Source organism: Pseudophryne corroboree, chromosome 1 (assembly GCF_028390025.1).
Source record: "Pseudophryne corroboree isolate aPseCor3 chromosome 1, aPseCor3.hap2, whole genome shotgun sequence".
Classification (NCBI taxonomy): Eukaryota; Metazoa; Chordata; class Amphibia; order Anura; family Myobatrachidae; genus Pseudophryne; species Pseudophryne corroboree.
This window is the reverse complement of record NC_086444.1, coordinates 406,940,953-406,967,250: the sequence shown is the minus strand read 5'-3', so window position 1 is coordinate 406,967,250 and position 26,298 is coordinate 406,940,953. Positions and strand designations below refer to the sequence as shown.

Genomic DNA, 26,298 nt, shown 5'->3' with positions numbered 1-26,298 from the left:
GGGTGTCGTGTGGACACCCATGAGTGTGAATAAACCCTGTGTGTTGGCATTTTGTCTGGCGGCAGACCGCCGGGATCCCGAGCGCCAGTCACATGAACGCATCCCCGTACACACTTTATATATATATATATATCTATATCTATCTATATATATATATATATATATATATATATATATATATATAAATATATATAAATATCCCAGAACTTAACATTTACATACAGCCAGCCTTACTTTTTTTTTACTGTGCTGGCAGTGATGTCTCTCCTCCAAACAGCAAACACCAAGCTCCGCTGGGTGCTGACTCCAGAGAACAGAGAGCTCAAGCATCCCTCCTCCTTGGTCCCTGCAGCCTGCGTACCCAGCCAATGACTGAGCCGCAGGCTGCTTCTACTCACGTTATTGGACAGCTAAGCTGTCGCTCAGCTGTCCTGCCTGTACTGTACTATTACTGGACATCTGAGCTGTCGCACAGCTGCCCTGTGTGCACCGTCAGCTATGTGGCGCTGGTGCTTGGCAGTGAACAGCTGAGCCGTTGCTCAGCTGCCCTGCATGTATCATCAGCTATGCGGCATCCGGCGCTTAGCAGTGCAGTGGGGAGTCGGGAGCACAGTGCCGCAGATCGGATCAGTAAGAAGGATCCGACCTGTGGCGGGGCGGGGGGGGGGGGGGTACTTACCCCCAGGGCCCCCCCTTAATCCGGCTCTGATGTACAGTATTACAGAACCTAAAAATACAATAATTGAAAATTGTAAAAATGATTAAAGTGCCTTTTCCAGTAGGTCAGAGAGCTGGTTGTAAGTCTGAGTGGTTGTTTAGCAGGTAGGATGTTAAGTGAGGAGCATCTGTATAAGGCAGGCATGTCCAAACTGCGGCCCTCCAGCTGTTGTGAAACGACATATCCCAGCATGCCCTGCCACAGTTTTGCTGTCAGATAATGCTAAAGCTGTGTCAGAGCATGCTGGGATGTGTAGTTTCTCAACAGCTGATGGGCCACAGTTTGGGCATGCCTGGTATAAGGAAAGGGTTAAACATGTCAAAATGAGGAATCACTCTAGCACCAGAGTATGGAATAGCTGCCCAACTCACAACAGAGAGATAAAACTGTGTGTAAAGGCCCATATAGACGGGCCGATGCAGGAGAGATGTGTGCTCAGCACACATCTCTCCCGCCGCTCAGCACAGCGCGATCTGTGCTGAGCGTGCGGGGGGAGACGGGGGGGCTTCTCACTTCACCCAGCGGGTGAAATGAGCGACCTGCTAGATTGGCCTGCATGCAGGCCAATCTAGCACCAGCGATAGCGATGCGCGGGGCTGCGCATCGCTATCGCTGTTCGGGCTACACACGGAGCGATCTTGCTGAAAATTTAAGCAATCTAGTCAGATTGCTTAGATTATCGCTCCGTGTGTACCCCCCTTTAAAGGTTTTTGTTATCTTCTGTATTTGTTTATCCACCTAGGGATATAGGAACTGATAGTGTACCCAAACTCGCATAGAGTATGGCAAGAACCGGTGCATAAAGGTATCTTTATATAATAGGAACAGCACAGAGATGGCATACCACACTCACGGTAATAAATTAGTCTGTGAATAAAACTTTTTTAAGACATGTTCTGGACTAATACCCATTTTTTTCACTTATTTGGGTTTTCCATATATTCTATAAAGGAATTCTGAGAGAATTTGTCTGAACCGCTGTAATAACCAAATGAACCCTGATAGGCATAGAAACACCTTTACTACCGTGAGTGTGGTATACCATCTCTGTGACCATGCCATTTCTTCATACCTAGTTTTTCTCTTACGTCCTAGTGGATACTGGGGTCTTGTACTTTAGTACCATGGGGTATAGATCAGGTCCACTGGAGCCTGGCACTTTAAAACTTTTAGTATGTGTATATGTGGGCTGGTTCCTCCCCTCTATGCCCCTCCGACCAGACTCCGTTTAGAAAAATGTGCCCAAGGAGCCGGGTGCACTTCTCTGGAGCTCCAGAGATTTTTCTGTATATTTAATTTAGTTTATTATTTTCAGGTAGCTCTGCTTGGCAGACAGACTACCTGCTTTGTGGGACTTAGAGGGGGGACCGAACCAACCTCTTGAGGGTTAATGGTTCGTAATCCCAGGACACTGAGCTCCGGAGGTACTGATCACACATAGTTAGTATGTGTGCCCACGCCAGCAGCTAGCCGCCACCCTCTAACAGATGCCGAAGATCCAGGTGCGGTGAGTGTTACATCTGGGGTCCCGGTTAGCGGGTCCCTGGTGCAGTGTTGGCGGCAAGTCACGGGCCCGGAGCTGCGGTGCCCGCCACGGACAAACTGGCTCTGGGCTACAAGCCCTGCAGTGCTCACTGTCTCTTAAGGCTTTGTGAGGACTGTATACAGATATATAATGTTAATTTTAACATTGCCAGTATAATACATTTATCAGGGAACGCGCGCCATTACAGGGGGAGGGGCTTCCCGGAATGGGATCAGAGGTGGGAAAGCGCCATTACCTGCTGCTGCGGATCGTCAGGCGGCATGAACACGGCTCCTCAAGGGACCCACAATATTACAGACTCGGTACTGGTACCAGGAGGTCATAGAAGGCAGGAGCACGCCAGCGATAGCGCCGCTGCACTCATCTTAGGATCATACACATACTTTCACACTTTGTGCTGCTGTGTTCTGTGTGCAGGTGTCCGCTCCTCAGTGTCACTCCAGGTGCTCTATAGGGTTTGTGTGGAGGTATTGGTCAGTGGGCTAAGCTGTGTTACAGTGTGGTAAGATGTCTGTCGACATGGTTATGTGTACTGCTTGTAACTCAACCCCGTATTCAGCGTGGTCACTCATGTGTGAACAATGTTCTTTGTCACCACAGGGACACAGTTCACAGACACCTGACTGACTAGACAGCTTCAGAAGCATAATTCAGAATGTCAATTCAGAATTAGTGGCTGCTAAAAGAGTGCCGCAGGAGTTAAAACACTCTATTGATTGTATGGTTAAAGCAGCGGATACCTGAAGAACGTATCAGCCCCTTCTAGTGGTATCCCATAAACGCTCACTGCCTCAGGTACTCCAGTCTGATTCTGGTTCTGATCAGCCGGCTGTGGATAATGATGATATGGATGAGGACAGCTCTCTGTCCCCTGGGGTGGAGGCTCTCATCTTGGCTATTAGAGAGGTCCTCCACATACAGGAAGCGGAACCAGAGGAGGAGTTATATATTTTGATGTTAGACCAAAGACCTCAGCAACTTTTCCTGTGTCTAAGAAATTACACTCCCTGGCCAGGGAGGCTTGGTTAAACCCTGATAAATTCTAAAATTCCTCAGAGGTTTTTAACTACCTTTCCCCTCCCTGCTGAGAATAGGAAGGTATGTATCCATACTGTCCAAAAAAATTTGATACTACAGGTACCAGGGGCTATATCACTGAAAGTGGCAGCTGACCGTAAGATTGAGACCACACTCAAGGCAATTTATACAGCAGCGGGCGCAGCAGAACGCCTCACAATAGTTTGTGGGTGGATCCCAGGATGAGGTCCTTACTCTACTGCAACATATACAGGATTCTGCAGATTTTATGGGCAAAGTTATTAAAGGATTGTGTAAGATAAATGGCCACACTACTGCTATGGCTGTTTCGGGTTACGTCAGTGGTCGGGTGACGCTGGGTCCAAAAAGGGTATAGAAAATCTTCCCTTTACAGGTGATGCCTTGTTGGAGACGAATTAAATAAATGGATCTCCCAAGCAACGGCGTGTAAGTCTACCTATCTGCCGTCAGCTACGCCACCTGGTAGATGATCTTACACCAGACCCTCCTTGAAGTCCTTTCGGGTGGCAAGGTTGAGGGGCAGGGGCCGAGGGGTCTCCACCACTTCCAGAGGATCTTGTGGTAAGTCCCGTAAACCTGCACCTGCTGTCTCCCTGGACCAGACCGCCAGATCTCCTGCCGCTAAGCCTTCCGCGTGATGGTTGGTCCCAGCGACAAGATGACTTTCAGGCAGGTACTCACCTTCAATACTTCGCCTGTGTGTGGGCGGAGTCCTGCCGGGACCCTTGGGTGAGGGACCACATTTCCCAGGGATACTGGCTGGAATTTCAAGCACTCCCTCCTAACAGATTTTCAAGTCGGCTTACCAGCTTTATCCGCAGCAAAAGTTACCTTGCAAGAGGCTATTCAAATGCAGACAAGGGTTCCTCCGTTACGCAACCAGGGTTTTTACCCCAGTCTTTTTGTCATTCCCAAACCAGACGGTTCGGGGCGCCCCATCTTGAGCCTGAAGTCTCAGAACCCGTATCTGCGGGTGTTCAAATTCAAGATGGAATCCCTGCGGGCAGTGGTGTTCGCTCTGGAGGAGGGGGAATTCCTGGTGTCTCTGGATGTCAAGGATGCTTACCTTCACATTCCCATGTGGCCCGCTCATCAGGCTTACCTCGGGTTTGCCATATTGGACGACCAGTTCCAGTTTCAGGCCTTACCCTTCGGATTGTCCACAGCTCTAAGGGTCTTCACCAAGGTCATGGCGAAGATGATGCTGCAACTGCGCATGATGGGGAGTAAACATAGTCCCCTACTTGGACGATCTCCTAATAAAGGCTGTGTCCAGGTAACGTCTGCTACACAGCATCGATCTGGCTACCCGCCTACTCACTGATCATGGGTGGAACTTATATTTCCAGAAATCTCACCTGGAACCAACCCAGCGTCTTCAGTTCCTGGGAATGATACTAGACACGGTATCTCAAAAGGTGTTTCTCCCGATGGACAAGGCCTCGGCTATCCAGGCTATGGTCCGCTCGGTACTCTGTCTTTGCAGGGTGTCTATACATCTTTGCATCAGATTACTGGGCAAGTGGGTGCTTATGAGGCAATCCAATACGGCAGGTTTCATGCCAGGCCATTTCAACTGGATCTGCAAGTGTTCGGGTTCTCACCTGCATATGCATCAGGAAGTGACTCTATTTCCAAAAGCCCGGATTTCTCTACTATGGTGGCTTCAAATTCCTCACCTGGTAGAAGGCAGATGTTTCAGTATCCACTTGTGGATTCTACTGACAACGGATTCCAGCCTCCGGGGAAGGGGAGTGGTGACCAAAGGGGCCCAGTTCCGAGGGTTGTGGTCAGTTCAGGAATTAACTTTACCGATAAACATCCTGGAACTCAGGGCAGTTTACAATGCTCTTCTACAAGCCTCACAATCTCCTGAAGGGTCAGGCGATCCAGGTTCAATCGGACAACGCCACAGCGGTGGCATACATAAAACGACAAGGGGGAGCAAGAGGCAGAGCGGCGATGCGAGAGGTGTCAAAAATCCTCTTCTGGGCGGAGGCCAACGCAAGGGCCATCTCAGCCATATTCATTCCAGGGGTGGACAACTGGGAAGCAGACTTCCTCAGCAGGCACGACCTCCATCCGGGGGAATGGGGCCTACATCCCCAGGTGTTCCAGCAGTTAATTCACCGGTGGGGCTGTCCGCAGATAGATCTGATGGCTTCTCATCTCAGCAAGAAGATATGCCGTTACTGTTCCAGAATGAGGGATCCGCAGGCTGTAGCAGTGGACGCGCTGACGACACCGTGGACGTACCAGTATGTGTACCTGTTCCCTCCTCTACTGCTGATCCCAAGGTTGCTAAAAAGGCTAAGAAGGGAAAGTGTTCTGGCAATTCTAATTGCCCCGGATTGGCCTCGCCGGATGTGGTACTCGGACCTCCTGATCATGACTCTGGAGGATCCCTGGACTCTGCCACTCCAAGACGAACTTCTTCAGCAAGGTCCGTTCGTCTATCCAGTCTTACAATGGCTACGTTTGACGGCTTGGAAGTTGAGAGGGAGATTCTAGCGAGAAAGGGTCTTACCTCCCGGGTTATTCTACCATGGTCCGTGCCAGGAAGATGGTTACGTCAAACCAGTATCTGGAAAAAGTATGTTTCCTGGTGTGAAAGTAGAAAGGTTTCTCTCGTGGAATTTAGAATTGGTCATTTTCTACTTTTCCTGCAAGCGGGAGTGGATTTGGGCCTACGTTTAGGCTCCATCAAAGTCCAGATTTCGGCGCTCTCTATTTTCTTCCAGAGACAACTTGCCATGTTGCATGAAGTACAAACTTTCCTGAAGGGTGTTCTTCATATACAGCCTCCCTTTGTACCTCACACGGCTCCGTGGGAACTAATTGTGGTTCTGTCCTTTCTCCAGCCAGATTGGTTTGAACCCTTACATAGGGTGGAGTTGAAATTTCTCACCTGGAAGACGGTGATGTTATTGGTAAAAAACAATAGCACTTGTTATTAGGCGCAAGCTTCCTTTAGGTCTAAATTGAACACTTGTAAATAAATAATTGTAGTTGCTGCTCCCAACAGGTGATTTGGATTATCATCTAATTAAAGACAATAGTTGGGAATAAATGAGAGCGCAATTGCAATTAATAAAATTGTATATACTTTAATACATGCACATCATATATTAGACAAAATTAAAAACAAGGTTAATCTAAAAAATCAAATTAATATTGGTACTTGACACACCCCCAGAGGGTTCCACAACCTGTAACTGATCCGGTAATTGCCTGTAAATCAATCACTGTCTCAAGTGTTGGTAGCTTTTTCTACTATGTTTGAATAGAGTTCCACAGAATATTAAATGATGGTTTTTAGGAGTAAAGTCTGATGCTCACCGCTGCTGGAGTTCAATAGCAATAAACTTCACAATATCTGGTGCAGCGGAGGGAGAAGGAGCATACACCTCTCTGGATCCAGATGCCGTATGAAGAGAGGGAGAGCGGCTGTCGGCAGCGCCGCTCACAGTGTCCCTGTCAGCCCGTGCTCCGTACTCCACAATTAGGGGCGAGCTGATGAGATGTTTCTCAGGGTACACGTGGAAATGAGCGCGGCTGTAGACTGGCAGTGGAACAGTGGAGACAGAGCCCGGAACAGTGTTGTGGTCCTCACAGGGGTAGCATTTACGCGTTTCTCCGCTGTCAACGTATAGCGGTTTCCTCAGAAGGTATCTTTATTTATTAATAACAGGTGATGTTATTGGCTTTGGCGTCTGCCAGGCGTGTCTCTGAATTAGGGGCCCTATCCTGTAAGAGCCCTTATTTGATTTTTCATGCAGACAAGGCGGAATTTAGGACCCGTCCTCAGTTTCTGCCGAAAGTGGTGTCAGCTTTTCATGTGAACCAACCTATGGTGGTTCCGGTATTGTCTGACGCTTCAGTTGGTCACGAGTCCTTGGATGTGGTCAGGGCTCTGAAGATTTATGTCAAACGGACGTCCCATCATCAGAAATCTGACTCACTGTTTGTCCTTTATGATGCCTCCAAGATTGGTCGGCCAGCTTCTAAGCAATCTATTGCTCGTTGGCTCCGTTGGACCATTCAACAGGCCTATACTTTGGCGGCTCTGCCTTTGCCGACGTCTATTCAGGCCCACTCAACGAGGTCAGTGGGCTCTTCCTGGGCGGCTGCCCGGGGTGTCTCGGCCCTGCAGTTGTGCCGAGCTGCAACTTGGTCTTGTTCGAACACGTTTGTTAAATTCTATAGGTTCGATACCTTGGCCAAGGATGACCTTCAGTTTGGTCAGGTGGTTTTACAGGGGTCTCGGCACTCTCCCACCCGTTTGGGAGCTTTGGGACTTCCCCATGGTACTAAAGTACAAGACCCCAGTATCCATTAGGACGTAAGAGAAAATAGGAATTTAATACCGACCGGTAATTCCTTTTCTCATAGTCTGTAGTGGATACTGGGCGCCCGCCTCAGTGCTTCGTTCCTGCTTACCGGTGTAAGTATTTGGTTGGACCGACGTCGTGGTCCCATTATATTATTGGAATAGCCTTGCTATACAGGTTAGGTTGGTGTTGCTATCCTCTGTTCTGGTTAGCGCCCTCCTTTTATTCATGGTTGTGTGTTGGCTTGTTGACTCACCGCTGTTGTATTGTTCTTCTCTCATAGTTTTCCTAGACTGAGTCTGGTAGGAGGGGCATAGAGGGGAGGAGCCAGCACACACATACACAAACTAAAAGTTTTTTAAAGTGCCAGGCTCCAGTGGACCCGATCTATACCCCATGGTACTAAAGTATAAGACCCCAGTATCCACTATGGACTATGAGAAAAGGAATTACCGGTAGCTATTAAATTCCTATTTTTTTCTCTCTATATATTTCTGTAGTAAGGTGATACCTAATTTTGAACTAAAGGCACTCTGTACCGTCTGCTATGTGCACATTTTGGGAATCTACAGCTTCTTTCTTATCCAAGTTATGTAATGTAGGCCATGCACCATTTTAGTTGCACTCCTTTGTACAGTCTCTAATGCAGGCATTCCCAACCGCGGTCCTCAAGGCACACCAACAGTGCAGGTTTTTGTGTTATCCAGGCTTCAGCACAGATGGTTAAATCAAAATAACTGAGGTACTAATTAAGTCACCTGTGCTCAAGCCTGGATATCACTAAAACCAGGACTGTTAGTGTGCCTTGAGGACCGCGGTTGGGAAACACTGCTCTAATGTATTAATATCCTTCTGGAGATACAGTGTGGCCTCCAGAATTGAACACAGTATTCTAGATGAGGCCGTACCAATGACCTATACAGTGGCATAATTACTTTTTTGTTTCTGCTGCTGATTCCTCTCCCTATGTAACCAAGCATCTGACTTGCCTTCCTTATTGCTTTGTTACATTGCTTACCTGCCTAGAAATAGTGACGCCTAGATCCCTTTCCTCCTCAGTAGTTTTCATTGTAGTGCCAGTATTACTGTATTTAAGCTTTGGGTTTTTGAGACCCAAGTGCATGTTTTTTTGATTCTTTTTTTTTTTTTTTTTTTTTTTTTTTGGCATTTAAACTGTAATTGTCATTTTCTTGACCATTCCTTATTCATTTGTTTCACCCCTCCTGGTGTGTCTACCCTGTTGCATACCTTTGTGTCATCTGCAAAAAGGTTTACTTTCCTTTCGATACCATTTGTAATGTCCTTAACAAAGATATTAAAAAGCACTGGTCCAAGTATAGATCCCTGGGGTACTCTACTTGTAACTTTTCCCTCCTGAGACTGCACTGCATTTACTACAACCGTTTCCTATTCTGCAACCAATTTCTTATCCATTCAACCATTTTAGAATCCAAACCCATGCTTTTGAGTTTATTTAGCAGTTTGCGATGTGGGACCATGTCAAAAGCCTTACGAAGCTCTAGCGGTAAAATGTAATAGCCTGCAAGTTGCCGGCTGTGCAGGACTTTGTGCGAGTCCGGTCATATTATTAAAGCAACAATCATTTACAAGGCAAACCAGGTTGGTTTTTCAATGTAAATGATTGCTGCATTAAAAATACGGGCAGACTTGTGTTGCTCCAGCGGTGTCTGCTTGGTCCAGCGGTCAGATGATGAGGACTTTGCATTAGATCCAGTGTTGCTTCTGGTGATGAGTATCCCTAACCCCCAATCCTTACCGTCCCCTTCAGTTGCTCCTAAAACTAATCCTCCACTTCGGTGCCTAATCCGAAGTCTCACCTTCCGCAGCCTAAACCTAATACTCCGCTGCCGGTCCATGCAGAATGTCGGCATTTCACTTGTTGACATTCTGCACATGTATTCATGTTCAATGTTGACATTATGAATGTCGATATTTTGACTACATCCCACCTAAACATGCCGTACCTTTGCTACACCTTTGTTTAATGCAGTCCAGTGTTAATAATTTCTTATCCGATTTGGAGGCTCAGGATAGTCAAATGTATTTTCTACAAATCCGTTCTTATTTGTAGGATCATCCTCCTTTCCTAATCTTAATGATTTCAACATCCACTCTTTGTTTGGGCAGAGTGCATTTCCGAAGCCTTTTGTCACATTGCTACTTACAAACCTCTGTTACGTATGTACACAGGATGCTCATGAACTATTTCACGTGCTAACATCGTCATTGGAAGATGAGAGAGATCACCAGCCTCATGTTTCTCATCTGTTTGACATCCATGCTTTGGAAGTAAGTGATATATCCAGAAAATATCTAAAAATGCCTTAGTTTTTAGTATTTCTAGATAATGAAGGAAAGTAGTACTTGTGTAAGTAGGTTGCATACAAAATAATTATATAGCTGGGGCAAAGAGTCAATTGCTTTTATAGTTTAAGCTGAGTTCTAGGGAAAAGGACTGGAACATCGGATTTTACTTGTCTCATTAAGAATAATCAGTTGTTCTTGTTACATGTTTTATATATTGGTAATGTACAGCATTGGTTCATTTTATTACAGCTTCCACAGATGACAGAAAGGCAGATTCACTGCAGGGCACAAGGTATGAATAACTAAACATCTATAAAAATATTGTGTTTTGCATAACCAACCCTATGTATCACAGTGCACATGTACCTGTATTTTGTTGAATGCTTTTCATACTGTTTAATACTTTATGTATATATATATTAATCAGTCCCTCCTGTTTTAAGGGGTTTTAAACCCTATTCCCAGACAGTGGAAATCTCAGCACCCTTTTCATGGAAGACTGACTAGTAGCATGGTTTGCAAGAACTGTCAGCACCAGGTAGGAGTCTTCTTGTTTTCCTGTTGTACTTGTAGCTTAACAGCTGCGAAATGCTTAAAAGTGGTGTAAAGGGGATACCCGGCATTGGATTGTTTCCTGTGTGGCCACCCCGCGCACACAACTCACCGGCGAGAATGCAGGTCACTTCCTCCGAGTGCGGCGGGTGACTGGTGGCTGGCTGCGTATTGATAAAGCTAAATATTTATCGTATATAATACCCTTTATGAGGTCTAAGAACACTGTACGCTATTTGTGTATGAAGTACCGTAAGGGTACGCTAGTTGCGTAACAATCGCTTTGCCGTGATCGAGACGCTCAAGCGTCACGTTCACTCACGGCCAAGAGATCACAGGCAGGCACGTTATTGGCTGTTAACTAAAGTAATGATTCGCTATAGCGTAGCTAACGCTCGGGACCACGAGGAGATCACCAGCGGAGCTGATGCTCACTATATTAAACCTTTGTATCTAAACCATAAACAGTGTATTGTGCAGTAAAACCTTAGTGTAATGTTAGAGAGTAAATGCACCACAGTATAACCTTATTACCTTAAAGGCTGTTTGAGCGTCACCGACGCTCTGAGAATACTTAATACTATAAGAAACACACAGATACCGTGCTCAGGGTCCAACGCCTAAAATATATATTATGAATGCTATACTTGCAAAAGAGTTAAACACAATACAAGTCATACACTACAATATAACATAGACTACCTAACCAGATAACTACACAGGAAATACAATACAATTTAAGGGAAAATGAGTGAGAAAGAGAAGGAGAGAGAGAGAGAGAGAAATTGAGAGAGATTGGCCCACAATAACAAGAAGATCAATATAGTTGCGGAGAAACACTTACGCACAAGGGGAAACGATCGCATGCGCCTCGATATCCAGCTCCCGATTATCAGCAATGAGAACCGTTGAAGAGAGTGACCTGGATATGGTCGGCCTGCCTATTTATGCCCCACACACAATGCAATTCAATGGTCCCTACAATCTTATTGTTCATTGGACACAGGAATTCGGCTTCGCATTATAACAAAAGGTCATAGGTTGATTCATACAGGTGGGCTGTGACTATTTCCAACAGCTCAGGTGGGAGGGAAACTGGGTTTCCCGCCGCATGGGTAATAAAGTGCAAATAAAGTAAATGTTCATAAACTTCTTATGTCCATAACTATTCGCACGAGCGATTGATCTGTTTCAAACCAACACCGGAATATTTCTAATTAAATATTCTTCCGATGGATACTAAACACCACTGTATTACTCCTGTCTGACCCTTCGTATCAAACAAAGAGGGATTTCTCTGTTCATGAACATTCTATATTAACCAAACTTGCAGAATCTATCAAAGGGACCATGATCTACAAAATACATTATATAGTGAAAATATGTAATGATTGAGTCGCACGCTACGATCGCATAAACTCTACCGTAAATACGCATACCATGCGCCTGCGGGTGCCCGCGACTGTGAGTATGCGCACGTACGGGAGAGCGTACGCATGCGCAGCACGGACCTGTATGAGGTGCAAATATGGTAGTGTGCATAGAGATATTTTTCTGACTTTGACAGTATTCCTCCTACGGGTTTGACGGCTGGCTGCGCATGCTTCCTTCGGTTTCGGCGGCAGGTGATGTGCGGCTGGCTGCGCAGCGTGGCGTCTGACTTCACGTCACGCTGCGCAGGGGGAGCCGGGCAGCATGTGAGACTCCTGAGGACGCTCAATGCTGAAAAAACAAGGAGCTTTGTAATCCTGAAATCACTGGGATTGGATTGCCCAATCTCTGCCAATTTTATGCCTGGATCCAGATTAGGAGGGTGGATACTAGTCCTACTTTTTTAATGAGTGCTAAAATACAAATCATTATGATACGGAATTCGGTTTGTTTTCTTCCAGAGCTCAATGAGATATGATACCTTTGACAGCCTCTCCTTAAGTATCCCTTCTGCTACTTGGGTAAGTTTAGTATGTGAGTGAAAGTGTAATATTCTTTATGCCATTCTGGTACACCTTTAGAAATCAACACTTTTTTTTTTTTTTTCTTAATAAATCAGCAAAAATTATTCTGGGGACCTATACATCTAGGACACCCACATTATTCTGCTCAGACCTTCAGTCGCATAGACCTCATGTATGTATTCCAGTGAGCATAAAAACTGTGAATTAGCAACTCCGCCATTGTGTGAGTGACAGCAATGTAATTCTGTGAGGGCGCTGAATCTGCAGTTACCACAGGGTATGCAAGGAACACGTCCATTAAGGACTGTTTTTTATTTTTTTTTATTTTGGTACAAGCAATAATCATATGGTTAGCTTGCTGCTGTTAGTATTAATTTAATAAAACTTTGACACACCATGGGAGTGCACCTTTCTGCTTTTTTGTATACAGATTGATACCACGTAGGATTCAAATCTCCTTAGGACAGGGGTGGGGAACCTCTGGCCCGTGGGCCGTATAAGGCCCACCCGCTTGTGTCAGTGAGACGCCGCCGCTCAGTCCGGCGGCGGCGGCTCTCAGCTGTCAGGGCAGGGAGGAGAGCGCAGCTACATGTCCGGCGGCAGGTAAGATCTCAGACCAGCCGCCGGTTCGTGAGCTAATCAGAGCTCGCGGACCGGCAGCCAATCAGGAGCTGCCGCTGCCGGTCCGCGGGCTCTGATTGACTCACAAGCTGGCGGCTGGTTTAAGGTCGTACACGCCGCCGCCGCCCGACATAGCTGCGCTCTCCTCCCTGCCCTGACACCCGAGACATGCCACCGGATGGAGCAGCAGCGGTGAGCAGCACAGTGGGGTGGTGGGGCACTGTGGGGGAATTTGTGTACCTGGCACTGTGGGGGCATTTGTATACCTGGCACTGTGGGGGCATTTGTGTACCTGGCACTGTGGGGGCATTTGTGTACCTGGCACTGTGGGGGCATTTGTATACCTGGCACTGTGGGGGCATTTGTATACCTGGCACTGGGGGGCCATTTGTATACCTGGCACTGGGGGGCCATTTGTATACCTGGCACTGGGCGGCCATTTGTATACCTGGCACTGGGCGGCCATTTGTATACCTGGCACTGGGGGGCCATTTGTATACCTGGCACTGGGGGGCCATTTGTATACCTGGCACTGTTGGGGCAATTGTGTATCTGGCACTGCACTGACGTGTATCTGGCACTGCACTATTGGAGGCATATGTGTATCACGTCCCATTTTAATTGGCCACACCCATTTTTTGGCGCCCGCGCCACTGGCGGACACACTCAGTACCTCTAAGGGGCAGACCTACTGGGGGGCAGGGTAATTTTTAAGTTGAGAATTTTTGTATGGCCCCCGAAGGATTTTCTAAATATCCATATGGCCCTTGGTAGAAAAAAGGTTCCCTACCCCTGCCTTAGGGGGTGGAAAAGGGGAGCTACGATTCTTATGTGCATGGACTTTGGTGTGATGTAAAGAGCTGCATATGGACATTGGGGGTACAGGTGATGTAAGGGGTGGAACACAAAGAATGCAGGTGATGTAAGGGGGGCTACGTGCAGGGTGCAGATTATATAAGGGGGTTACATGCAGGGTGCAAGTGAGTTAGAGAGTACATAGGATGCAGCAAGTGAAGTAGGGGGGTACATATTGGGTGAGTTAGGGTGTACACATATGGTGCAACAAATTAAATAGGTGTGGTACACCCAAAGGATGCTACTGGTGACAGAAAATGTTACAGGCCGGCACTCGCCTCTCTCGCTGCTGCTGATCTGGACGAGTTTGGGGTGTCTATTGTTTCTCCCCTCCCCAGAGCTGCCGTGGGGTGTCTTTGAAGAGGCAGGTGAGGGGGATCTGTCTGGCCATGCCCTACCCACCCCCCAAACCGCCCACTCCTTGTCTGCATAGTGCCCCTGCCTGCTGCTCAGCCTTGTTGAACGGCAGCACCTTTGGATGTGGTGGCTCTGGGATCATTGCTCCATGATGAGTTGGAATGGGTCCATAAGGGTAGAGCATAAGTACTTTATTTTGTAGGCATTGACAGTGATGAGGCTAAACAAGGTGTGAAGAGGGCTGGGTGCACTCAGGCAGGGCCGGCTCTGCCATTAGGCAGCTTTAGGTGGCTGCCTAGGGGCGCCACTGAATTCATCTAGAAAAAAACTGAAGGATGTCTCTGCATGTAGTCTCCTCCTTTTACACTGCGCTGGTACTGCTGCGGGTCTGATCAGGTGCAGTCGCTGCTATCGCATAGTGCTTCAGCGCTTGCTGACGTGTAACATCAAGTCATGTGAAGGCACATAGGAGGCAGATGTAACCATGGCTCCCCATGGCCACTCCTCATAGCCCTGATGCACCTCCTCCAGGCCCCTGGATCCCGGCTCTCCAGGAGCAAGCAGCACCTGACTACATGTCTGCTTCAGCTCCCAGCAGCATTGCTGTAATACTGCTGCCGCCAGTCAGAGGAACCATGGCAATTATGAGGGAAAACAAGGAGACAACTTCTAGGTAAGTAACCCATGGAGGTTTCTGCAGGATCACAGACAGTATTCACAATTTTGCTACGTGCCGGAATAAATAAATAAAAAAAAAAATATATATATATATATATATATATATATATATATATATATATATGCAAAAGGTTGATGGTGGTAAATGGCGCTAATCCCTTCTTAAAAACGACCTCTCCTTTTCTCTATGGTCAGTTTCTTATATCTAAAATACACTCCCCCAATGTTATATTTCGTGGGGTGGCAGCCCTTTTCTCCAGTGGTTAGCTGTTCAAGCCCACCAATGGTAAATCTGGAAAACAAAAGGTGAGAATAGGCGCCTCCTAGTGTAATATTGTATATATAATGTGACCATCACCCTTGATATCACCCTGTAGAGTGGAACTGTACCGTGTATGGTGGAATTCCAACCACCTTTAAAATAGCATAAGGTCACAATCTGAGCGACGCCACCAATGATATCCTGTTAGTATTCCTCCATCTTGTCACTCACATGGTCTGGTAGGGAATTAAAGTTTGGAGTAGAATGCTTTCGTCAATTGAACCACTTTTATGTGGACACAACACAATAAGCCCCCAGATGTGTTGCTGTGTAGGAAGGATTCCTTCCTACACAGCAACACATCTGGGGGCTTATTGTGTTGTGTCCACATAAAAGTGGTTCAATTGACGAAAGCATTCTACTCCAAACTTTAATTCCCTACCAGACCATGTGAGTGACAAGATGGAGGAATACTAACAGGATATCATTGGTGGCGTCGCTCAGATTGTGACCTTATGCTATTTTAAAGGTGGTTGGAATTCCACCATACACGGTACAGTTCCACTCTACAGGGTGATATCAAGGGTGATGGTCACATTATATATACAATATTACACTAGGAGGCGCCTATTCTCACCTTTTGTTTTCCATATATATATATATATATATATACACAGCAATATCAGCCCGGCACTCTGTTTTCAGATCCAAACGCTGCCCTGGTGCCTTCAGTGTGAATTTCAATATCGTGCAAAAAAAAGCTGCGGCACTCAAGGTCTTTAGAAAAAGTCAAGTGTATTCAAATAGTCAGAAACATTCCATTTTTTTGCACGATATATATATATATATATATATTTATTCATATCAACCAAATACTCTCCTTCTGCGCTGTTCTAAGGCTAATTAGATACAATAAGATACAGTGCTCCTTGGGAGGGGCTGCCTATTTCACTAAGTCCCTTGTTAGGAGGGACTGGATACAGAAAATATAAAAAGAAAGGAAATTGGCGCCCAAAGGTTATTTTAACCTGTAAATACAGGGGACCCAGTGGGTTTCACAATTAACATTGGTTTTAACACATAAACATGAACTGTTCTGTACATTTTAATACATTTTTATGAAAGAAGCAAAGAAGCATGTCCATCATATTACACAGACAAAATGATGTAATTTCTCTTCGAATACTCCATCTTTGAAGTTAATAGAGGAATATCGGCAACTTAGTGCAATATCTTTAATCTTCCTCATATGCTATTCAGAGATAACATCAAATATAACAACCCAAAGCGTTTCATCTAGTAACTAGACTTCATCAGGGGTATGTCTCATGTGTCAAACACAAACGTGAAATACAGATACGGGTAAGCTGTCCATACAGATTCACACAGGAAAAAACATTCCAAACAGACAGCCAGTGGTACTCCAGTGTCCTTGCAAGGACACTGGAGTACCACTGGCTGTCTGTATGGACAGCTTACCCGTATCTGTATTTCACGTTTGTGTTTGACACATGAGACATACCCCTGATGAAGTCTAGTTACTAGACGAAACGCGTTGGGTTGTTATATTTGATATCTCTGAATAGCATATGAGGAAGATTAAAGATATTGCACTAAGTTGCCGATATTCCTCTATCAACTTCAAAGATGGAGTATTCGAAGAGAAATTACATCATTTTGTCTGTGTAATATGATGGACATGCTTCTTTGCTTCTGTACATTTTAATACATTTTTATGAAAGAACAGTTCATGTTTATGTTTTAAAATCAATGTTAATTGTGAAACCCACTGGGTTCCCTGTATTTATAGGTTAAAATAACCTTTGGGCGCCAATTTCATATATATATATATATATATATTCTCTAACGTCCTAGAGGATGCTGGGGCTCCGTAAGGACCATGGGGATAGACGGGCTCCGCAGGAGACATGGGCACTTTAAGAAAGACTTTGACTCTGGGTGTGCACTGGCTCCTCCCTCTATGCCCCTCCTCCAGACCTCGGTTTGATACTGTGCCCAGAGGAGATGGGTGCACTGCAGGGAGCTCTCCTGAGTTTCCTGCTAAGAAAGTATTTTAATTAGGTTTTTTATTTTCACTCAACCCTGTTTGTGGTTCCGAAACCGGACGGTTCGGTCAGACCCATTTTGAATTTAAAATCCCTGAACCTATACTTGAAAAGGTTCAAATTTAAGATGGAATCGCTCAGGGCGGTCATCGCCAGCCTGGAAGGGGGGGATTTTATGGTTTCCCTGGACATAAAGGATGCATACCTTCATGTTCCAATATTTCCTCCTCATCAGGCGTTCCTGAGATTTGCTGTACAAGATTGTCATTACCAATTTCAGACGTTGCCGTTTGGGCTTTCAACGGCCCCGAGGATTTTCACCAAGGTAATGGCGGAAATGATGGTGCTCCTGCTCAAGCGAGGGGTCACAATTATCCCATACTTGGACGATCTCCTCATAAAAGCGAGATCTCGGGAGAAGTTACTGGACAGCGTGTCTCTGTCTTTGAAGGTGTTACAGCAACACGGCTGGATTCTCAATATCCCGAAGTCACAGTTGGTTCCTACGACGCGTCTGACCTTCTTGGGCTTGATTCTGGACACAGACCAGAAGAAGGTTTTTCTTCCAATGGAAAAAGCTCAGGAACTCATGACTCTGGTCAGGAACCTATTGAAGCCAAAACAGGTGTCAGTGCATCACTGCACTCAAGTCCTGGGGAAAATGGTGGCATCGTACGAAGCCATTCCCTTCGGCAGGTTCCATGCGAGGACCTTCCAATGGGACCTACTGGACAAGTGGTCCGGGTCACATCTACAAATGCATCAGAGGATCACCCTGTCCCCCAGAGCAAGGGTGTCTCTCCTGTGGTGGCTGCAGAGTGCTCACCTCCTAGAGGTTCGCAGGTTCGGCATTCAGGACTGGATCCTGGTGACCACAGACGCAAGCCTCCGAGGTTGGGGAGCAGTCACACAGGGAAGAAATTTCCAAGGTCTTTGGTCGAGTCTAGAGACTTGTCTCCACATCAACATCCTGGTGTTGAGGGCCATATACAATGCACTACGTCAAGCGGAGGCATTACTTCGCGACAAACCAGTTCTGATTCAGTCGGACAATGTCACTGCAGTAGCTCATGTAAACCGACAAGGCGGCACAAGGAGCAGGGTGGCAATGGCGGAAGCCACCAGGATTCTTCGCTGGGCGGAAAATCATGTAAGCGCACTGTCAGCAGTGTTCATTCCGGGAGGGGACAACTGGGAAGCAGACTTCCTCAGCAGACACGACCTGCATCCGGGAGAGTGGGGACTTCATCAGGAAGTCTTCGCGCAGATTGCAGGTCGGTGGGAACTGCCCCAGATAGACATGATGGCGTCCCGTCTCAACAAAAAGTTAAAAAGGTATTGCGCCAGGTCAAGAGATCCTCAGGCGATAGCTGTGGACGCCCTGGTGACACCGTGGGTGTTTCGGTCGGTCTATGTGTTTCCTCCTCTTCCTCTTATACCCAAGGTGTTGAGAATAATAAGACAAAGAAGAGTGAGAACAATCCTCATTGTTCCAGATTGGCCACGAAGGACTTGGTATCCGGATCTACAGGAATTGCTCACAGAAGAGCCGTGGCCTCTTCCTCTAAGACAGGACCTGTTGCAGCAGGGGCCCTGTCTGTTCCAAGACTTACCGTGGCTGCGTTTGACGGCATGGCGGTTGAACGCCGGATCCTAGCGGAAAAAGGTATTCCGGATGAGGTCATTCCTACGCTAATAAAGGCTAGGAAGGACGTGACATCAATACATTATCACCGAATATGGAGAAAATATGTTTCTTGGTGTGAGGCCAGGAATGCTCCTACGGAGGAATTCCATCTGGGTCGTCTCCTTCACTTCCTGCAAACTGGAGTGAATTTGGGCCTAAAATTAGGCTCCATAAAAGTTCATATTTCGGCCTTATCCATTTTCTTTCAAAAGGAATTGGCCTCTCTACCTGAAGTACAGACTTTTGTAAAGGGAGTACTGCATATTCAGCCTCCTTTTGTACCTCCGGTGGCGCCTTGGGACCTTAACGTGGTGTTAAGTTTCCTTAAGTCACATTGGTTTCAACCACTCAAAACGGTGGAGTTAAAATATCTCACTTGGAAGGTGGTCATGTTGTTAGCCTTGGCTTCGGCTAGGCGAGTTTCGGAATTGGCGGCTTTATCACATAAAAGCCCCTAGCTGGTTTTCCATATGGATAGAGCGGAGTTGTGGACCCGTCCTCAATTCCTACCTAAGGTGGTCTCATCCTTTCATATGAACCAACCTATTGTCGTGCCTGTGGCTACTCGTGACTTGGAGGATTCCGAGTCACTTGATGTGGTCAAAGCTTTGAAAATTTACGTGGCCAGAACGGCTAGGATCAGAAAAACAGAAGCACTGTTTGTCCTGTATGCAGCCAACAAGGTTGGCGGCCCTGCTTCAAAGCAGACTATTGCTCGCTGGATCTGTAACACGATCCAGCAAGCGCATTCTACGGCAGGATTGCCGTTACCAAAATCGGTTAAGGCCCATTCCACTAGGACGGTGGGCTCGTCTTGGGCGGCTGCCCGAGGGGTCTCGGCACTACAGCTGTGCCAAGCTGCTACTTGGTCGGGGTCAAACACCTTTGCAAAGTTCTATAAGTTTGATACCCTGGCTGAGGAGGACCTCATGTTTGCTCAATCGGTGCTGCAGAGTCACCCGCACTCTCCCGCCCGTTTGGGAGCTTTGGTATAATCCCCATGGTCCTTACGGAGTCCCAGCATCCTCTAGGACGTTAGAGAAAATAAGATTTTAAACCTACCGGTAAATCTTTTTCTCGTAGTCCGTAGAGGATGCTGGGCACCCGTCCCAAGTGCGGCCTACTTCTGCAAGACTTGTATATAGTTATTGCTTAAATAAGGGTTATGTTATAGTTTCATCGGTTTTGGACCGAAACTATGTTGTTTTTCATACTGTTAACTGGTTAGTTTAACACAAGTTATATGGTGTGATTGGTGTGGCTGGTATGAATCTTGCCCTTGGATTAACTAAAATCCTTTCCTCGTACTGTCCATCTCCTCTGGGCACAGTTTCTCTAACTGAGGTCTGGAGGAGGGGCATAGAGGGAGGAGCCAGTGCACACCCAGAGTCAGTCTTTCTTAAAGTGCCCATGTCTCCTGCTGAGCCCGTCTATCCCCATGGTCCTTACGGAGTCCCAGCATCCTCTACGGACTACGAGAAAAAGATTTACCGGTAGGTTTAAAATCTTATTTTTTTCCCTCTAACGTCCTAGAGGATGCTGGGGTCCACATTAGTACCATGGGGTATAGACTGGTCCACCAGGAGCCATCGGCACTTTAAGAGTTTGAGAGTGTGGGCTGGCTCCTCCCTCTATGCCCCTCCTACCAGACTCAGTTTAGAAATTGTGCCCGGAGGAGCCGGTCACAGCTAGGGGAGCTCTCCTGAGCTTTCCTGGGAAAAGTTTAGTTTAGAGTTTTTTTATTTTACAGGGAGACCGCTGGCAACAGCCTCCCTGCAGCGTGGGACTAAGGGGGGAGCAGTGTCCGCCCTGCGGGGTCTGAGCCACTGACTCCGCTGACTGGACACTGAGCTCCAGAGGGGCTGATCGGTCCCCACCGCAGGGGCACCGCTCACCCCAGCAGCATGCCGCCGACCCCTTACGGAGCTGAAGAAAGTGGTGAGTTAGTCACCGACCCCCCTAGCAAGCAGGGGGCCGGTGTGAAGATGGCGGCAACAGGGGAAGGAGCTCGGTATTACCGTGCTCCCGGATGGTTACCAGAGGCACACTGTGCGGTGCTGTGAGGGGCGCCCTGGGCCAGCGCTTACGCCTCACACTTGGTCAACAAGCCCGTCGGGCCCCTGGGATCCAGCCAGCACAACTCCTCAGACCAACATTTAAACACTGCTGAGCAGAAAGACAGCGCCGGGAAGGGGGCGGAGCTTCTCCTCAGAGCGGACCTGCAGCGTTCCAGCGCCATTTTCCTCCATGCTGCATGCTGAAGGAAGATCCTCATCTACTCCACAGCAGCTCCAGTTACTGTACGGTACCAGGGGGTTGTAGAAGGGAGGGGAGGCTGAATACTTGACTGTGTGTCCTATTAAGGAGCACAAGTCAGCGCTGGTAAGAGGTGTCTCTTAGTATAGAAAGCGCTGGTGTGGGTTGGCTCCAGTCTCTGTCTCTCTCTTGCCATTCTTGAGGGGGGAAACTGTCCTCGCCCCATCCTGTGTGTGTGTGTGTGTGGTGTGTTTGGTGGTCACTAGCAGCGATGTCCAGGGATACTGTGTCTTATGCTGCTGAGGATTTATCCTCCCTGGATGATCCCATTCCATGCAATTAGGTTAGCACTGGTTTAGCACAGATTCCAGCAAGGGAACCAGAGTGGTTTTCCTCTATCAGGACTTGGATGTCGCAGATTGCTGACAGGGTTACCAGTACTGAGTCGGCAACCCAGGTATTGCAGTCCTCTATGGCTGTGTGGCCCTTGTCAGGTACCTCGGGCCCCGCTATATATCCCCACAAACGTGCGCTTGTGCAGGTAACACAAGACAGCACGGATACCGATTCTGACACTACAGATGGTGATGGGGATGTGTTGCGGGGGTCTGCATCTTTTTCAAGGGGGGGTGCAGCTGTTGATAGAGGCTATCAGGGATGTGTTAAATGTTAATGATACCACACCTGAGCAGGTTGAGGAGGCTTTCTTCACTGAAAACAAGAAAGCTTCGCTAACCTTCCCTGCCTCAAAAGAGCTGAATGCTATATTTGAAAAGGCCTGGGTGAACCTTGAAAATAAATTTCAGATCCCTAAAAGGGTTCTGGTAGCTTTTCCTTTCCCTGAGGAGGACAGGAAAAAGTGGGAAAACCCGCCAATCTTTGACGCTTCTGTATCTAGACTCTCAAAGAAGGTGGTTTTGCCGGTACCGGGATCTACCGCCTTGAAGGAGCCGTTAATACTCTGAAATCCGTGTACACTGCTTCAGGGGCCATATTACATCCCACTATTGCTAGTGCGTGGATTGCTAAGGCTATAGTGAAATGGTCGGCTGCCTTGATGGAGGATTTGGATACGATGGATAGTGATGACGTTGCATTGTATTTACGTAACATTCATGATTCTGCAGGTTTAATGGTGGAATCTATGAAAGACCTGGGTTCCATGGCTGCGGGAATTTCTTCCATGTCTGTTTCAGCTCTTCGGGGACTGTGGCTTCGCCAGTGGTCGGCCAACGCGGAATCCAGAAAAAGTGTGGAGTCGCTGCCCTATACAGGTCAAGCTCTCTTTGGGGAAGTCCAAGACGCGTGGATATCTACCGCTACTGCGAGTAAGTCTCTGTATCTTCCCTCAGCAGCTCCTGCTCTGGAGAGGTCCTTCTCCTCAGCTTCGCAGTAGTCCTTTCGGCCCAACAAGACCAGAAAGGCCAAGTCTTCCGGTTCCTTCTGCAGGGGAGGTAAGGTTAAATCCAAGAAGCCTGCGGCTGCAGGCTCCCAAGAACAAAAGCCTGCTTCGGGTACCTCTAAGTCCTCTGCATGATGGTGGACGGGACGGGACGGAGGTGGGTACACAAAACAAAAAGAGAAATCACGTCTGCGCTCGTCAAGGAGTGTAACACTTAGAGAGGTTGGGTTAGTAGTGCACAAGTCTCTGATGGATGGGTAGTTCTTGAATTAAGTGTGTTGACTTAATATATCCCGTGCTGTGGTTGATGCGTGTTTAGGCCTTTCTTTATGTGTCTCTATTTCTACTTCTCCAAGTTGGATCTTGACTGGATTCGTACTGTAGGACCGTGGTGCATTTCTCCTGTACAGGTATATTTGGTATTCGTTCTCCGGATTTTCTCCTGTACTTCCCTCCGGGGTACCAGGATAGTTCTTGTCCTCAATAATTGGAGATAGAGAGACAGAGATAGCCGCTGATAGTGTAGTAAGCGTGTTGAAAATTACGTCTTAGACTAGTATGGGTGTCTTATAGGGAGATCTTAAAAAAGTGGCAACTGTTGGTTGCGTACCGTACTCACGTGAGAGACGTGATGTACCCCTTGCATAAAGGTATCTTTAGTGTTCTTATGATGTTCTCCTCTTCCTCCAGACAGGATTCTTTATGGTTCTTATCCTCGGGAGTGAGAGAGGAGATAGGACAGTTGATAGTGTAGTAAATTTTTATATGAGGTGAGTAATTACTGAAAAGCAATTCACTCTTCTGAATTAATTGTTTTTTAAGAGGGGAGTGCGTACCGTACTCACATCCATACAGGAAGGTGAAAAACACATAAAGGTATCTTTTTTAGATCGATATGTTGTCATACACGGTCACACTCATGCAGATTGAATAGATGAGAGGAATAGTGGGCGTACCCAACTCACACTATACAATGCGGGGACTTGTGTATAAAGGTATCTTTTAGGATGGTCCTGTTGGTTCTAGAAGTTCCTTATTTCAGAATCCATTCCGCTCGTATTAAACATGAAGAAAAACGAAGCAAGGTGTCATGGGGTGACACATTTAAAATAATTTAATTGCACAAAAACTTCTAAAACAACATAAAACTGCCAATGGACTCCAGATAAGAAAGGGGGGTATACACGGGTGAATAAAAGATGTTAACGTCCGGATTTTTCTCACCTTAGTAGGTACCGTCCCTATCAGTCCCTGGTAGTCCTGGCCCTCACACCAACACGTTTCGACTGAAGAAGTCTTTTTCAAGGTGTGTGATGAGGGCACTATTGCCACTATTTATACCCCATAACAGGAAGTCATGTGATGGGGGTGTGGTTATCAAATACAAAATAAAATGTAATATAAGATACAAGATGACAACATTTTGCCTATAACAAACAGTAAAATAATAATACAAATGATTAAAAATTGCAAATGATTAAAAATTGCTTTATACAGTGTTTTAAAAAATGCATAAACGGAGCTCGACACGTCACTTCCGGTATTTGGAACGCATGTGGTTCCGGAAGTGGCGTGTATAAGGAAAACTTATTGTGGTAACGCTGGGATGAACTATAAGTGAGGAGTTAACTTATACTAGAGCACCTATGTGGTGCTGGCAAGGCCTCCTGGCGTCCTCAGGACGTCCGTCGTTGTTTGGGCCGTGGAACGCATGTACCGGAAGTGACGGTCATGCGTTCCACCTGGGACGGGAGACGCGCACTTCCGGTGACTGGAGTGCAGAGGCTGGATGGCGGCTTGTGCATGCCAGGTGTTTGGGGTGGAACGCACGCAATCCCGGAAGTAGCGGGAAGTGCTGTGTGCGTTCCACTCAGGAGGAGGGGCGCATAGAATTACATTTGGTTGCGTTCCAAGTGGTATAAGTGGAACGCACATGAATCCAGGAGGAAGTGTGATATTTAATGGTAATGATTCCTGACTGGTTGAAGGTCAGGAACTAAGGTGGTCAACTCCAACAGATGTATTTTGTATTTTGCATTTCTCCAACTGGAGCTCAATTTCTTACATGGAAGGTGGTCACTTTGCTGGCCTTAGCTTCTGCTAGGTGTGTCTCTGAGCTGGGGGCTTTGTCATGCAAAAGCCCTTACTTGATCTTCCATGAGGATAGAGCTGAGCTCCGGACTCGTCAGCAGTTCATTCCAAAGGCTGTGTCGGCATTTCATATCAACCAACCTATTGTGGTGCCAGTGGCTACTGACCCCTCGATTACTTCAAGGTCCTTGGATGTCGTGAGGGCTCTGAAGGTTTATGTGAAGAGAACTTCTCGTCACAGGAAATCAGACTTTGTTTGTCCTGTACGATCCCAAGAAAATTGGGTGTCCTGCTTCTAAGCAGTCTATTTCTTGCTGGATTAGGTTCACTATCCAGCATGCCTATTCTACGGCAGGACTGCCGTGTCCAAAATCTATTAAGGCCCACTCTACTCGTAAGGTGGGTTCTTCCTGGGCGGCTGTCCGGGGTCTCTCGGCAACGCAGCTTTACCGAGCGGCTACTTGGTCGGGGTCGAACACGTTTGCACGGTTCTACAAGTTCGATACTTTGGCCTCTGATGATCTGAAGTTCGGTCAATCAGTTCTGCAGGAGCCTCCACACTCTCCCTCCTGTTCTGGGAGCTTTGGTACATCCCCATAGTACTAATGTGGACCCCAGCATCCTCTAGGACATTGGAGAAAATAGGATTTTGGTACCTACCGGTAAATCCTTTTCTCGTAGTCCGTAGAGGATGCTGGGCGCCCGCCCAGCGCTTCGTTTTCCTGCATTTGTTATTTGGTTCAGTACCACTTTGTTTAGTTGCGTACTGCATAGTTACTGGGTAAGTAATGTTTTAGCCGTTTGCTGATTAGTTCAAGTTAGTTGACTTGACGTGCCTTGTATGTGTGAGCTGGTATGGATCTCACCACTATCTGTGTTAAGTCCTTCTCTCGAAGTATGTCGTCTCCTCGGGCACAGTTTCTAGGCTGAGTCTGGTAGGAGGGGCATAGAGGGAGGAGCCACACTCTCAAACTCTTAAAGTGCCAATGGCTCCCCTGTCTATACCCATGGTACTAATGTGGACCCCAGCATCCTCTACGGACTACGAAAAAACGATTTACCGGTACCTACCAAAATCCTAATAAATAAATAAATAAATAAATATATATATATATATATATATATAGGACAAGAATAGGCGGCACTCACGGACTTTTCAGAAGCTAAATGACCACAGGAGCCTTCTAGCGCTTTACGTTTCGGTTTATTCAAACCTTCATCAGAAGCAATACACATCTTACAAAAAACATACCTTTATACACATACAAATCACCACACGTGCATAATCTCCGGAGCCCCGGAAGCGGATATCCGGTTACGTCATCTCACACTGACAAGCCTGCCCAGATGATGACGCTTCCCGGCCACTGTGTACACCATCACCATGGAAACATCTACAAAGTACATGAAGAGTTCCGGATTCAATGTTCAGATATCATGAAGCATAATGCATGTCGGCATAATTACTATGCTACAGTCACTTAATGACACTTGTATGTAGCAGTAAAATTCTTACTGATCATAGTTCAACAAA

At 46.8% G+C, this 26,298-nt stretch overlaps 1 protein-coding gene across 3 annotated transcripts in view; it reads left to right on the top strand.

Annotated features, from left to right (window-relative positions):
- The window catches only part of USP30 (ubiquitin specific peptidase 30), a 206,043-nt gene that overhangs the window by 88,714 nt on the left and 91,031 nt on the right, over positions 1 to 26,298 (top strand). For all 3 annotated transcript variants that reach the window (XM_063913254.1, XM_063913256.1, XM_063913255.1), the window contains exons 5-8: positions 9,866 to 9,964; positions 10,232 to 10,274; positions 10,426 to 10,520; positions 12,427 to 12,486. In XM_063913254.1, the coding sequence (XP_063769324.1) occupies positions 9,866 to 9,964; positions 10,232 to 10,274; positions 10,426 to 10,520; positions 12,427 to 12,486 (297 nt within the window). The remainder of the gene's footprint in view (positions 1 to 9,865; positions 9,965 to 10,231; positions 10,275 to 10,425; positions 10,521 to 12,426; positions 12,487 to 26,298) is intronic.